Source organism: Anarrhichthys ocellatus, unplaced genomic scaffold (assembly GCF_004355925.1).
Source record: "Anarrhichthys ocellatus isolate YVR2014 unplaced genomic scaffold, GSC_Weel_1.0 scaffold9, whole genome shotgun sequence".
Taxonomy (NCBI): domain Eukaryota; kingdom Metazoa; phylum Chordata; class Actinopteri; order Perciformes; family Anarhichadidae; genus Anarrhichthys; species Anarrhichthys ocellatus.
The window spans coordinates 2,949,358-2,964,238 of NW_022280039.1; the positions used below are offsets into that span (position 1 = coordinate 2,949,358).

The 14,881-nt window shown below is 41.8% G+C and overlaps 1 protein-coding gene across 5 annotated transcripts; it reads right to left on the bottom strand.

Moving 5' to 3' along the window:
• Positions 1-1,314: 1,314 nt before the first annotated feature.
• Positions 1,315-11,990, bottom strand: kansl3 (KAT8 regulatory NSL complex subunit 3). 5 transcript variants are annotated; one of them, XM_031849636.1, is made up of 21 exons: positions 11,819-11,990; positions 10,856-11,125; positions 10,572-10,742; positions 10,371-10,461; positions 9,407-9,592; positions 9,152-9,280; positions 8,917-9,033; positions 8,724-8,822; positions 8,454-8,525; positions 8,248-8,322; positions 7,972-8,129; positions 7,799-7,862; positions 7,478-7,666; positions 7,056-7,212; positions 6,682-6,759; positions 6,196-6,375; positions 5,695-5,782; positions 5,358-5,485; positions 4,867-4,973; positions 3,825-4,026; positions 1,315-2,261 (listed from the first exon to the last, which is right to left on the bottom strand). In XM_031849636.1, exons 2-21 carry the CDS (start codon positions 11,065-11,067, stop codon positions 2,158-2,160), a joined length of 2,607 nt encoding a protein of 868 aa, XP_031705496.1. In that variant the 5' UTR covers positions 11,068-11,125; positions 11,819-11,990; the 3' UTR covers positions 1,315-2,157. The 5 variants fall into 5 exon arrangements, with proteins under 5 accessions (XP_031705496.1, XP_031705494.1, XP_031705493.1 ...); XM_031849634.1 differs by having other exon boundaries at positions 10,856-11,130; XM_031849633.1 differs by having other exon boundaries at positions 10,856-11,130; positions 11,949-11,982.
• Between the last annotated feature and the right edge of the window lie 2,891 nt (positions 11,991-14,881).

Below are 14,881 nucleotides of genomic sequence, written 5' to 3' on the forward strand. Positions count from 1 at the left end.
ATGAAAGATTGCATTCAATTGTGAATCTCAAATTGTCTATACAAGTTCAAATGAAACCGCACTTACCTGACAAATTTGAGGTTTATTTATACCGGGGTTTTTTTACATTTCCATCAAAGTTGTATAAACCCAAACTCCCTCCTTCATTTTCGTTTTTTCCATTAACAGTATTACGCACATATGCGCACTCGACTTCGGCCACCTGCTCGTGCTATCACACGCGCACACAAACATAAAAACCGACTGAGCTTGACCTTTCCAGAATAGGCTTTACTCGCATATAGATATAAGCATCCCCAAGGAAGTTGAAGTGCTTAACGCGCCACCTGTTGGCGATTGATGGTACATTACACAAAGAGATTGTAAATCAAATGTAAATTAAAGTATTGGCAGGTGTGCATGTCATCATGATAGTCTGTTTGGCAAATTTGTAAATGTATTAATGTAGAAGATTCTCTTCTGACTTGCAACAGTATATTCCTGGCATTGAACAGTGTATGTTGAATGTTTAATCCATCTAATTTCAGCTGAACTACAGTATATATCAAACAAAATGTATTCAGAAAGGAGAGAAATTAAGGGATGTCCCTCTGCTTCTTCTTAATTTATCACACTATGGCCAATTTCTTGCCATTAATTAGTGAAGATTGCTTCACAAACATTTCCCAGTCTCACTGGATTTCACACACATCAGACTCATTCATGTAGAAAATAACAGAACTGTGGTGAAGCCTGGATGTAGAGACCTCAGATGAATTGCTTGAATATCAACTGCTGCTGCTGCTGCTGCTGCTGCTGATGGGAGGCTGTATGCCAGCAGCTCTGTTGATGTTGATCTCTGTCTGACTGGCATTAGTGATCCTGTCCCTGCCTATTACACACAAAGCCTGGCTTATATAACAGGGAGGAGACACACTCTTCTCCTTATCTTATCTGACTGCTGTCTGTGTGTGGAATTTAAGATTTAAGATGTCAGCTGGGAAGAGTGGGCTGTATTTATGCTGTTGCTGTAAACACGGCAGTATAACTATCACGCATGAGAGCAAGCGCCTTCATTATATTTTGAAGAAGCGGAGTTTCTTAGCTTGCTCAATACAAGTGTTGAACACACAGAACCAAATATTTAGATTTGCAAACAGGGAACACAGTTGAGTCTCTTCAGGGAAATCTTTTTTTTTAAATATTTTTTTACTGTGTGTCTGTTTTAAACAAAAAGTCCATAAACACTGCAGATGGGAAATATTGCCTTATACAAGAGTTTAGTGGAAACAAATGTAACACATACAGTTTATCGTAAATACCGACAGACATGACCTTTCATGTAATGCATCTTTTAGAGTGCATATTATTCAAAGTGAGCATTGCACAGATGCTCAGTCAACTCCAGGCCTCTTTGACAACATTGTAGCTTCCGCAATCACATAATCAGGACCAGTACTGACATTTAAGTAGCCTTGAAGTTCTCACTCTAACTTATTTCAGGCCTACTATATGGTGAAGTTGTTTGACACGGTGAAAGAAAACTGCTACACAAAAAGCAAATATTATGATGAAACACTGTAATGGTGTGAAAATAATTACTGTGATATATAATATGGAAGCCACAGCTATCATTTAAATTAGCTTACAAATATGGAGATATTCACAAATATCAAGTTGTGACATGTTGTCAAAATGCTTCACACACAACTGACTTGTCTAGACCGATGATAAATAAGATGCAAATCAATTTATGACAAAAGTGCTTGGACCTAATACAACCTAAGAAATACGTTTTTTTTTAATGGTTACTTTTAGTTGAGTTATATAATTAACATCCTGGCTGTCCTTTTGTAGGCCGTACAGCAATATTATCACAGTCCAGGTAGGTTGCAGTTTATCCTCACGTGATACAAATAATTTCCTCCTTGAGGATAACATGTGATCATGTGTTTTTTCACTGGCCGTCAGGATGTTAAAGGTGTAAGAAGAGAGCACAGACCATAGCATGAAGACCACCATTGCAGTGTTAGTAAAGCGTTAACCATCTGTGCGCGGAGGTTAAGCAACGCAGCCACAGCCGACAGTGACTGCCTGGCCTTTTCCAACCATCTCCACTGGGGAGCTCTCTGGAGGATGTGAAGCAGGTGTTCTGCATGTTGTTGGGTGGTGTGTATATCATTGCAGGGAGGGGGCAGTCTCATCAGCAGGCTGCGGCTCCCAAATGCCTCTGGCACAGCATCGGCTTACATCGGGTGTGTCATCATGGACACCTTTCACTGCTGTAAAAGGGAAAAGTGGAATTCATAAACTCACACTCCAATATAAAAGTAAGCCTGCTGGTATTAAAATCTTAAGGACAAAGACATCTTTGATAACTTTAGTGTGCACACAGTATCTTCAGTAATGAGAATGCAGCACACTTTCATACACAGCCTCATATTTAGACCGATTAAGATAGCTGCTGTCATGGCAGTTTTTATGTAACTTCCTATTACGACCACATCAGTGTGCCGACGTAAAAACATCTGTATGCGTGCAACTTAAAATGCACATTAAGCTAAAAAAAAACACCACAATAAGTTGGGTAAAGGATTACTACTTAGGGCAGGTCATTCATTTTTCATTACTTACTATATCGCCACACACACAAGATAAATGATTGTGTCTGGAAAAATTATTTCATTGCATTGTGGTTGCCATGGCAGTGAAGATATTCATAAGTTAGCCAAAAAGATGAATTACCGTGGGTTGTGTCGATAACAACGTGGGCAGTGTGAAAGCAAAAACAAAAAGGCCGATATTGCAGTAATTAACACGTGCCATCACAATAGCAATAACTAGTAATCAAATAAAGAGCTTCAAGTAACACAAGGCTGTGTCGGGGCCATCAGATGCTCAAACGAGACCTTTGACTTTGCCACCAAAAGTTGTGAAACATGTTGTGATGGAAGTCATCAGAAGCACCTTTTTGCTTTGTGGTCAGCAAATTAAAACAATAGCAGGTTGTTGGACAATGAACACAATGAGAGGTAAAAAGGTAAAAACAATTTTGGAGATTTAGTTAGGCGAGAGGGGTGCAGTACAGTAGAGTATAACTGATTCACACTAAAAGAAAAAAACAGCAAACAGGAGCAATGAAAACATGATTTGATTCCAGTCTTTATTGTAACAACAGGAAAACTCTCGGGTAATGCCATGTGCTAATGTTATTGCTTCCCAACACATGTCTGTAAGAGGTTAGCATTCAAACATATGGATATTATAAGCAGGTGATTTGATGGAAGGGTTTACAAAATGTCACTACATGAGGCAAACACAAACATGAAGTGAGAAACAAAATCTGACATACAAAGCAGTCTGGATTGAACTTTTCGGCATATTAAAGTTGGTCAACCATACTCATACTGGTTTTAACTTAATTCACAATTCTTCTGTATCAAATGGTTTCATACATTTATCTTTATTTGACATTTGCATCCACTTCTACTTAAACATTATGTGTCAAACATAAGCTGGGAACTCAAACTTGAGACCCTACATTTCCCATATGGCTCTTTCTGAACATGAAAACAAAACATATCGCACGGCACTGATCTGCCCTCTGATGCTGTACATCCGCCCACCTGACTCTGCACACCTGATAACAGTCCGGTTCTTCCAGGCAAACCATCTACACACACACGCACGCACACACACGTCGACAGAGCTGTCCTCTACGGTGGTCTACTGCAGCAATCCTCCCTGGCCTACAGACGTCCTGAACTAGTGTTTCCAAAACAAAAAGGATGAATGAACTCTGAGCATTCAACGTGGCCGTCGTGTTTTGGCAGTTCGAGACATACCAGCGGTCTGATTGGTGATGTGCGCCAAGCCGGGCAGGCTGCTGGCAAGCTTGGCCAGCCCGCCATTAGTGAGCAGCTGGTGGATGGCGGTGGTTTTAGCCACTCCTCCTGTGGTGACCACAGGCAACGCCCGGAGCAGAGTGCTGCTGCTGCTGGTACAGACGGAGCTCAGGACCTGACCCTGGGGCTTGCCACAGACCGCCTGAAGGTGGAGGAGAAGAAGAAGAAGACAAACAAATAGTTTACGGTCTTGTCTTGTACAATAACAACAGACTTTAGATGAACTTCATCTTTTAGTAAACTCTTGTAAGAGTCTCTTCCTGTTGTATGTACAATTTACATTCAGTTGCCATTTTATTAGGTACACTAAGAAAAACCCAAGTTGTGTTTCTTCTATTTAGTAACTAAATATTGATATAGAGGACAAGATATTTGAAACCACTCAGTATAACAACACAATTCAACAAAACCCTAAACTAAAATCTCAAAAATGAAAATAAAGTGTGCTTACTTAAGCTAGTACCAACGAATTTCAAACAATAATATCAAGATATCCATTTATCAATCAATCTGTAACTTTAAGCAGCATGGAGGTGAGTGTGGAGCCACAGTCCTCCGTATCACACTACATTCTCATGAGATGTAAAACCGTCCTGTGACTGGACACGATTCAAATATCCCGCTTCACTGTGAAATACTCACAGTGCAGAAGCTAAAGACGCTCTAACCTCCGTTTCACTGGGACTTTCACAGCTCTTGTACGAGGTAAACCCTCATTGGTCAGTTGTTATTGGCAGAGCTTATTGGCAGGAGAAGGAACAATCATTCCAGCCTAATGCCTCGGCTATATTATTATCTATTAATTGAGTGAGAAAAAGAAAGACAACTATTCTCTTTTTGCGTGCCTTAAATGAAACAAAGTTATGCAACTTATGGTTTGGTTGTCAGTACAGTTTACATAATTCCTTGCAACTGGACTTAAAACAAGCAAATCTTCCATTGTGGTCATTCAAACATGTGTAACAGTGTAACCAGGAGGTACCTGGGTGCTGCCTGTATTGGCTGCTGAGGCGGGCAAGCTAGGAGTTTTGGTGATGATCTCCTGAAGACTGAAACTTAGGCCTTGTAGTAGACTGCTGGCGGAAGGCGCTACACAGAAAAAGGAAGGACAATGAATCAATTGAGCTGAAATTTGGGTGAAATATTAATAACTCCTTGTACAAACTGCTCCCACCCAATCTCTCCCCCCCCCCCATCGGCCTAAACTAGATGGACACACACGGACACAAACAGGCCATATGAAAGCCATGTCCAAAGGGTAAGGTTCGGGACAGCGATGGCGCAAGAGGTAATCAATGATGATGTTTGCCTAAATATGTTGTCCTCACACACTGTTCTCATCCAGTGTCCAAAACTGTCACTCTACAAAGTGGTTAGAACTGCACTGTGTGTTAAGGTTACTGCGCTGAGATTAGCTGCACAGCTGAGAGTGCAAACAGGCGTGCAGGGCAGGACAGGACAGGACAGAGATACCTTGGGCAGTAGCCGGAGCTTGCGCCTGGACTGGTGTGGAGGACCCTGACACCATGCAAGGCTGCACGCTGTTGAATGAGCTCGAGCCTGGGGACAGGGCACCAGATACCTCTGAGAGACTACCAGACCTGCAGTGACACACATAACCACCAATCTACTCAGGAGCTACCCCAGCAAGTGATGATTGGCCATCGCTCAGCTCAAAGCTAACACCCCATATCAATCCCTCTGCACCAGACGAACTTTTGTCCAAAGGGGGGTGTGGGTGTGGGCATGTTAACGTGTTTCAGCGCTCTATACTGAATGTGCCTGTGTGTGCCAGGGCAGGCTAGCTTACCGCTGGCCTGTGAGAAGTCCAGAGAGCTCCTTGGCTCCAGCCACAGTCTGTCCCACGGTCACTCTTAAGGGCTTCCCAGAAACACCCACTGCATGGAAAAGGGATCACATCATGATGGTCCGTTAGAGATACTTCAGAGGGGCTGCTTTAGGAAAAGGCCGGAACAATTACCAAGCAAATCTGTCTAGTCACGCAATACAAGCACCATGCTTTTTCCAGGAATAAATGTTTTTCAAAAGTCCTACTTTTACTTAAGCCATACTTTACACCAAACAAAGACATGTTCCTCACTCAATCTAGCACTCTGTGGGAAGGTGAGCTGCTAAAAACTGTCTACTACTGATTTTATCAATCCACAAAACAAACAGTCTGTTCACTCTGATCATACTACAACAGAAAGGTTTTTTCGATGTTTAGAAAAAACAGAATAAATCATGGAGCGTTTATATCAAACAAATGCTTATAGAGTCCTATATGTGACAAGAACACCAGGTGTTGTACCTTCCTGTGCAGCAGGGCTCATGGTGCCCCCCGCGGACTCGCTCTGGGACACAATGGTGACCTTGATCTTGGCTCTCTTGGTGACTTTGCTTGGTGTGGGACTAGGCGCCTGCCTCCTCCTGCCATGGGACCTCAGTTCATCTCTGTCCAGGCCCTCCATCTGATCACTGGTCACTGGCACTGCACCACACAAACAAACACAAACACAGATTTTGATCAGCCTGCTGAGCGGACTTTAACCTGGGCTGTTTTATCCTTCGTTAACCCCCCCATTAATAAGTCTGTTATATAAACCTGCTTTAAAAAAACGGTTCAGCAATATAAAATGTACTATTGTGAGTTTAATAAATGTGAGAATTCAAAGAATGACATTGGGTGTTAAGTGAGGAGCCAGTGCAGTATTTCAGTGTGACATTCATATAGAATTGGGGGAATGGAAACCAGGAAAGGAGTGAAAAGAGAGAGGAAAAAGGGATAGACACTTACCAAAAATACAAGGAGGGGTGCCGGGAGGAAGATTTTTCCTCACAAGCATGTTTTGTTTCATAAAAGCAGCAAACTGAGCTGGAATGAAGGAAGGAGAAAAAGTTGGAAAAGAAAGTTGTAGGAAGAGAAGAGACGAGAAGAGAGAGTATTTCAGTCACTTTCTATCTTGCCCCATCAGATGTTTTTTTATCTGCAAACATTTTCACATCTCACAAACAACCCCGTCTGCTCAAAGTCGAGGTAAATGACTTATCGCAACAAGTTCACATAAACAAGTGGCGCAAGATTGAGAGCTGTCTACAGACAGGATTGCCACGCATGTTTACGCGAACGCGACTGTGTACTTCCAAAATCGAGTGCGGTGGGGAACCAACCTTGAGCCTGCTTAGGAGTGAGGACTGTGCCAGAGCGTTGCATGTGTGTCTTGAGGAGCTGCGTGGCTGTGATCAGACTGGACTTCTGTGCTGGAGAGAGACCGGACGTCTTAGGTTTGGGACTTGAAGTGGGACTGCTACAGACGCTAGACAGATCCTGAGGACACAGTGAAGAGGAGGGACACCCGATGAGTCATGATTAGTGTCAGGCATTGAACACGTAAACCTATTGCTTTTAATATTCATTAGAAACTTAACTTTAATTGAAAATGCAGCCAGCTCAAACATTGTACGTATATTAGAGTTCCTCCAAAATGCAGTCTACAAAATGTTACATATATAATTTTAAACGAAAAATAAAGAATATAGCACATATTCCTTCAATTTAAAAAAGTTGGTAATTGCGGCACCTGTTAACTAACCTCTGAACCTGAAGGTGAGATGGGAAGTCTGAGTGCAGGGGAGGACGGTCGTCCTCTCTCCATGTCAAAGGGAAGCTCCCGCCGAGGCCTTTTCTTCTTCTCCGTGTCCAGGTCCCTCATCTCCCCGGAGCCGTGGCCGTGGCCCTCCGCTCGTGTGAGGACGCCCGACAGGAAGTCTGCTATCTCGTCCTGCAGATCAGCCATGAAAGAAGAAAAAAAGCTTTTCTTATCAACATCATAGGCGGTTTTTGTTTTTTTGTTTGCAGAGGATTGACAAACTCTCCAGACTAACGATACAAATTTCCAGTTGCAAGGACCGACCTGAACGCAGCGGTCCACCATGGTCTGCGTTAGTCCCTCTGACTTCATCTTTGCCGGATTGATTCTGTGGAGGAAGAACATTTTGTGATTCTACCGATACTAAAAATCCACCGCTAGAAAGAATATAATATCCTCTTACTTCCTCCTCGTTAAACCGGCAGGTTGTGACTGACCTGAGGTTGTCGTCTGACCCTCCCACCACCACCATGCTGTTGTCTGCCCTCAGCTTCTCTCTGAACTCCTCCATGCCCTCGATGCTACACTGCAGAGCATTCTGGCCGACCACAAACAACACGGGGGTCTTCATGTCCAGCAGCGGGTCATCCACATCCTGCAAACCAGTAGCACATTAACATTCATTACAACTACTCACTTAGAGCAAAAGGTCAGTTGTTCTTAGTAGAAACTGATGAATGAAAATTAATGGAAGATACAGTCTAAGGTCTTACCCCTCTCGGCCCGTTGACTGTTAGCAGCGGGAAGCCGAGACACACGACAGCGGTCAGATACTCCATAAGAGATACCTGTAAGGAATCAGGATTTAATTAGCTGAAGAAGCATTAAAGACAGAATAATAATCATTTGCATTTGTTTTATGGGTTGGAATCACTTCGCCTCACATTAGATGACAATGATACATTATAAGAAGTCTTACGTGACAGGCGATGAGAGCACCAGCGTTCCAGCCAACCAGGATGATGGGTTTGTGGGGGAAGTGACTGTGAACCTGGTGGTTAAATGTATGAAGAAGTAAGTTTAAGAAACTTAAAAAAAGACCGAGTATGTTTTGATTATTGTGCTGTCTTTCATGCATTGAATGCCGTAGCGAATCTGCACATTGAAAACAAATCAAGTACACAAACATCACCACCATCACACTGCAACTACAGTCACACAAGGAGAACATAAAAATAGAACATCCTACCTCCAAGACCTTTGCTCTGACGGTGCCCAACATGTGCTCCAAGCACTGTGTGATGCCAATGTTTGCTCCGCTGTTCACGTGACTGTGCACCGGAATGACCTGACATTGAAACAGCTATTATAGGCACTTTACTGAGACTATTAAAACCTAAATTCCTAATAATGTATAGATTTAACTAAATGAGATTAAAGACCTTTCCCAAACAAGAGAGTTGCGACTGCCAGAATCTCATTCGCCGTGAAGTAGACAGGGCGGGATTGGTCGGGCTTGATGGTGCAATTAGGATGAGTGGCGATCCAGGAAGCTTGCTCTGAAACATACAAGAGAACAGAACAGGGATCTGGTGTTTAACTGTTACAGACCACGAAGAACAAAGTAAGACACTAAATTGTGTAACAATGCTTTCTATTACAATGGTTAAGTGTTACCGGTTTGTTTTGAGACAGGACTCCAACAGCCGGGTCCCAGGGCCGTTTCAGTAGCAGTGACAGGGCCTCTGCACTGGGAGTGCCGGTCTTTGCTGTTGTCAGCAACATTCTGTCAATCAGCAATGGCAACTTCCAAGACAACAAAGAGAAATAGTAATGAATCAAAAATCCCAGATGTTGCAGATAGTGGTGCAGACATCCGACAGTAAATATAGACCAGTTCTTACTCTTCATTAAGTTACACACACACCATACCTTGCTTTTGAGAGTCTGCAGCACATCCAGGTAAGCAGCGAGCATAGCGAGGCTCAAGGATTCAATCATGGTCGTGTGTAACCACTGCGTCAGCTTGGTGTCCCAGTTCACACTGGCTAATGCATGCCGCACCTTCCTGGCACACTTGTCCACAGCTATTCTCCGCAAGATTGGCTCATTGGAAGCCTGAGAGAAACAAGATCGCACCAGAGACAGACAAAGGCAATTTACAAATGGCTTCTCTCACACTCACACACTCACACACACACACACACACACACACAGCTTTTATTATCCAAAACATATTGCACTGGTTTGTATGGGTTTTTTTTCTCTGTAAAAATGATACGTTACTCCCAACAGGTACACTGATTTGCAACAGCCTTCGAGATACAGATGCATTGATTTGTGGGGTGTATGATGGAAGAAAATCATACAAGTCTATAAAGACGATCCAATAAAGCAGCAACCATTGAAGATACTTATCGTAATTTCGGGAGCAGAACCACTCCTCAATCCTACCACTTCCTGCATATCCATAAATACCCGCCTAACTTCTGCTTCGCTCTCGTATTCGGTATCCCTTCCTCCCTCCCCTCTTTTTCTCCTCCTCTCTCCTCCTCTACTTTACGTACGGTCCTGAGGAGGTTCACCGTGCCCGGGTGCAACGGCGGATTCCCCATTGACGCTTCTCACAACTGAAGCTCAAGCCTCACATCTCAATCACGTTTACCTTCAATAAATGTGTTAAATGCTCCTATTTGATGGTGTGGTCCTTGCTAGTGAATAAGCTATATAAACTCTAAAAAGTCCAAACAGACATTGGCGTACAGTATATTTCAATTAACAGTGCCTTTGTTATCAAACAAGTGGGAAAGCAAACACACTGTTGCTGAAGAACTTATACAATGTCTATAATTTAAAGCTCTTGAGAACAGATTTAGATCAAACTTTCATAACTTACATTTTCATTGGCCAGGCGGGCGAGTCTTTCAGCTTGTAGAGCTTTAAGGACTTTATTGAACAGTTTGTTCTGGGCCACTGACCATCCAGTCCTGAAACCAAACAACGATGAAGTCAAAAATAAGCACTTGAACTTCTATACTTTCAACATGGTCTCGATGAATGATAAATGAACAGTGGGTGGCTCCAGATGTTTGATTACTTGTTTACATGTTCCTCCCAGTCATCGGGCGGTGGAGGGCTCTCAGCAACCGTGCGAGCAAACAGAACGTGCCGCTCACACTCCTTCATCACACTGAGAGCTTTCTGATTATCGTAGAGAGGAGCCGGTGTCGGTGTGGCGGTCTCCACATCTAATAGAGAATCAGAGTCTCTGCAGACAAAGAAAAGAAGATATCACGTTACTGCAACGCAGAAAATAGCTAAGTGATCAAACTGATCACTTCATTTCAGATAGAAATTATGGATAGGAGCTTTTTAACTTACGACAAGGCTTCAGGCTGGCGACGAGGGGTAACAAACAGCGTCCTTGTGGGCCGGGCACTGCTGGCATCTGGGTGGGCATTCCACGGTTTGGCATAGCTGTGGTCCAAAAACACCAAATCCAACTCTCTCTCATGAGCCGACAGCTGGAAAAGCAAGGATGTGCCCATCTTTCGTGCCGATATCTGGAAGTCCTTATCCCCACCGCGATGCATCGTCTTCCTGGGCCCCGGAGGGCCCCGGGAAGAGCTCAACAACTTGCGTGGATTCAGACTAAACTGGAAAAGAGGAGCCAGAGAGTATTATTTAAAATAGGCTGAGAAAACTATTCCTTTTACTGCCTTTCCACGACTAAACAACATGACGGGATCGGTTCTACAAAGTAGCAATAGTGATGCTGAACATAATCTAGTGCCGAAAAGTGCTGAGGCAGCAATTTATAATTGATTAGTTGTTTACATAACTTGTTTAAAGAATATCCCAAAAAAACTCTGTTCAAGTATTAGTATAAAAGCTGGATTCCTACGTTACTACTGTTGTATTCTGCTTATATTTAGGTTTTGACATGAAAGAAGACAATTGCTGACGTTACCATTGATCATTTAACGCTGTAGACTAAACGAATACTCGAGGAAACAACCGTAAGATTAACTAACTTAAACCCTGATAGCATGATGTGACGTTCAAACATGCTTCCGCTTTGTCCACGATGAGCACCACCCCTCACTACAATAATAACAACAATAACGATGTTATATATGACCGGTTCAGGGTTGAATATAACTTATAAACCCGTCAAGTGTCTTGATGATGTACACCTTTACGTGGCTGTTGATCGATATTCAATATTTATCTTGAACTCTGTGTAAAAGGACTGACGACTATGGGCTGGCCTGGCATGCTAACGTTAGCATAGCAAGCTAAAAGCTACCCAAATGGCGCTTATCGCTGCGTCGTGCTGCTCACCTCTTCGCTCTATTATTCCATGTTTGTCAAGACGGTTTAAATTCTTCTTTTGAGCCAAAGAAGTACGTATTAATTTGCTTATTCCAGAGGTTATTATGAACCCCAAATACTCAGTGCGCAAAAGCCTTACTTCCATCTGTTGTGCGATTTGTTGCCATGTTAAGCACCACAACCCTCCTTTCCACGGAAACAAAAGAAGAAGGACGGTCAGGGCCACATTTCAAGAAACCTGGCAACCCCGTTTGTGGCGCGTCAGAGTTACGCAAAACATGGACTGGATTATTAGAGTCTGGATCCTTTACTCCCTTTACAAAAATACTCGATGTTAATTACCTAACACTGAAAAGAATGCCTGTGAATAATCGGGTTGCTGTTTTAATGCATGATTTAAATGCACTTTTCTACTTTACTTAAGTAATTGGTGATAATTGAGGTAGTTAGTTAAAATCTAGCCCCAGTTATTATTTTGAAAATGCAAAAATATTCACTCCACAAAGTCATGTAAAGATAGACATTCTGTTAAATTTCATTTATAATCTCAGATCACAAATGGGCCTCAGGGGGCTTTACAATCTGTACAACATACAATATCCTCTGTCCTTGGAGCCGAGGAGAAATGATTACTTCTAATAATAACAGCAGCAGTGGATACAATGATAATGACAATGAAATCATTAATAATAATAACAATAATGTCAAAATAACTATTAATAATAACTAATAGGAGTAATACATGACTAGACTCCAAACTATGTGTATGTGTGTCAAATCTTAAAATCAACCTGAGAAAAAAAAAGACTTTTACATTGTTCTAGTACTCTTATTTGTTGTGTTAAACTGTAGTGACGTCTTTCAGTAAACAGCCCCTTCCTCCCATGCCCCTTATTTACTTCCAAAGGTCCCTGCAGACACACTGTTTAAAAGACGGAGCCCTTCATTCAAAGTGCAGTTGCCTACATCTTAATCTCTTCACACACTACAAGCCAGACACATTTAACTGCCACGATGGTGAGTTTAAAATTATTAAATTGTGAAATTGTTTGTTGCAGCTATTTCTGTGTTTGAAGAGATAAAGTAATGTAAATCATGGAGGGGAAGAGAGTTGTTAAATGTGAGGTTTGTTAGTGAATAAAGTGTCTAAGAATGAGTTTTGACTCATTATATGACATTGTCAAAATGGCAAGACTTTACAACATGATTCGTTTGTGTTTTAGAGATATTTATGATCATGGATGTATAAAGATACATTGTTTCACCAGCGTTGCTCTTTTTTTTCATGGGCACGTTTATGGGCAAACACAAGCTTATGATACTTTTACATTTTGTTCACCAAGATAATTTTCACAAATGAACACCACTTTTATGATTTTTGAAGCGTGAATGCAATTGCCAGAAGTAAAAAGCTATCGGCTTTTGAACAAACTACACCACGGACAAATGAGCACGAGTATAAACACAGCAAGGCTGTCGAGAGGGACTAGTCGTTTGATGACATTTGTAGTCTCATTTAGCCACATATTAGCAACTGTTTTTTAAAGACATGTAAAAGCTTAAAAATTCACGAGAGGGATATTTACTGATGTATTTTGATATCGTAGAACAAAAAAATGTAATTGCTTAAGCTTGTGTTAACCGCAGACCAAAACAAAAAGCCCATTGACTTCTAGATGAGACAACCTGAAGTGCAGGTTTTAGTGTTCATTCCTGCACCACTCTATACATGTCTGACTGGAATGTTGAGATCAAGTGTTAAAACTGTGATGTTTGTTTCCAATTTTTCCATGAAGAAATATTTGGCTCTGGCTTTGTTGCTAAGTGCTCTGGTGTCACTGTCAATAGGTCAATGCTACCAAAAACCCGTGACACCAGGTAAAAGGAAAGAAAAACACCTACAGTATATTTGTGGTAAATACATATACATATGTTTTGAAAGATATTTACCACTCTTTTCTTGCACCCATAGGCATGACCCATTGTCAGGACAATGAGGATAATACATGGCATGCCACAGGATCTTCTTGGAGAAACAGTAAATGTATGGACTGTACCTGCAATGGGTGTTGCACTGGGTGAGTACACAGAGCTCAACAATTAAGGTATTAAAGGGGTACAAATTCAATCGAAACTAGACTTACATATTCTACTGTTTGCTGTGTATTTGCAGGTATTCAACCCCGACGAGATTTGCTGACAACTGTGTGTCAGTTTTTGACCCGCAGGCTTGTCAATTCGTAGTGCACAGGAAAGGCAACCCAAACATACTCTGTCCAATTCTTGGAGCAGTAGGGAAGTGATGGAGTGGTCTGAAGGTCTGAAGTACAGCATGCAGATGTGATCCCTCACTGGCTTCTCACCAGGAAACTTGTTTTGTGTGTTGAAACACACGACCAAGCAGGAAGCACAGCTGCCAGAAATTGAAAATAAAATACTGCTGAATATAAAATTTCAAATGAATAAATAAATCACACATTTCTACATTATTGACTGATTTTAAACAACGTAGGATCCAGTGTTTTGCGCTTGACTCATACTCAAGACCCAAAGTCAAAATATCCAGGCCTTTGCTGCTTCGATTTTGTCCATTATGTTTTAAGTTTGTCTCTTCTGATTCCCCCATCTTTATAACATTTGGGAGTACCCCCTAACTTGATTAGAATCTGTCCTATATTTGTGTTTGCACACTAATTAAGCCAGATATTCAGTTTATATAGAGAACTTAATTTAGCTTAATACTATAGTCATGTTGTCGTTGTTACACAAGTCACGAACATAGCTCACTGGTTTTGTGGGGAAAGTTTGAAAAAAATCAAGATGATGCAGATCAGACAGACTAAATGTAGCGGTGTAAAAGTGTTCAACATCGAACACAAGCTAGAATGTCATCAAAAAAGTTTCATGGTGTCACACTGAAAAAAAAGAAGTCAGCATGTAAATCTATGCAGCTCCACACTAGCGGCACTGTGAGGCAGTACTTAGGCACAGTGTGCTTGCTTTTGGCTTAATGCTGTAGTGCATGGCAAAATTCTGATAATTAAAGTACAAACATACTGATGTTTAGCAGTA

Coding starts and splice junctions, on each gene's coding strand:
- kansl3 (XM_031849633.1), bottom strand. Junction 8,130..8,247: donor CAGTCAACGGGCCGAGAGGG/GTAAGACCTTAG, acceptor ACTGGTTTGCAG/GATGTGGATGACCCGCTGCT. Junction 7,863..7,971: donor GGGTCAGACGACAACCTCAG/GTCAGTCACAAC, acceptor CTTCCTCCACAG/AATCAATCCGGCAAAGATGA.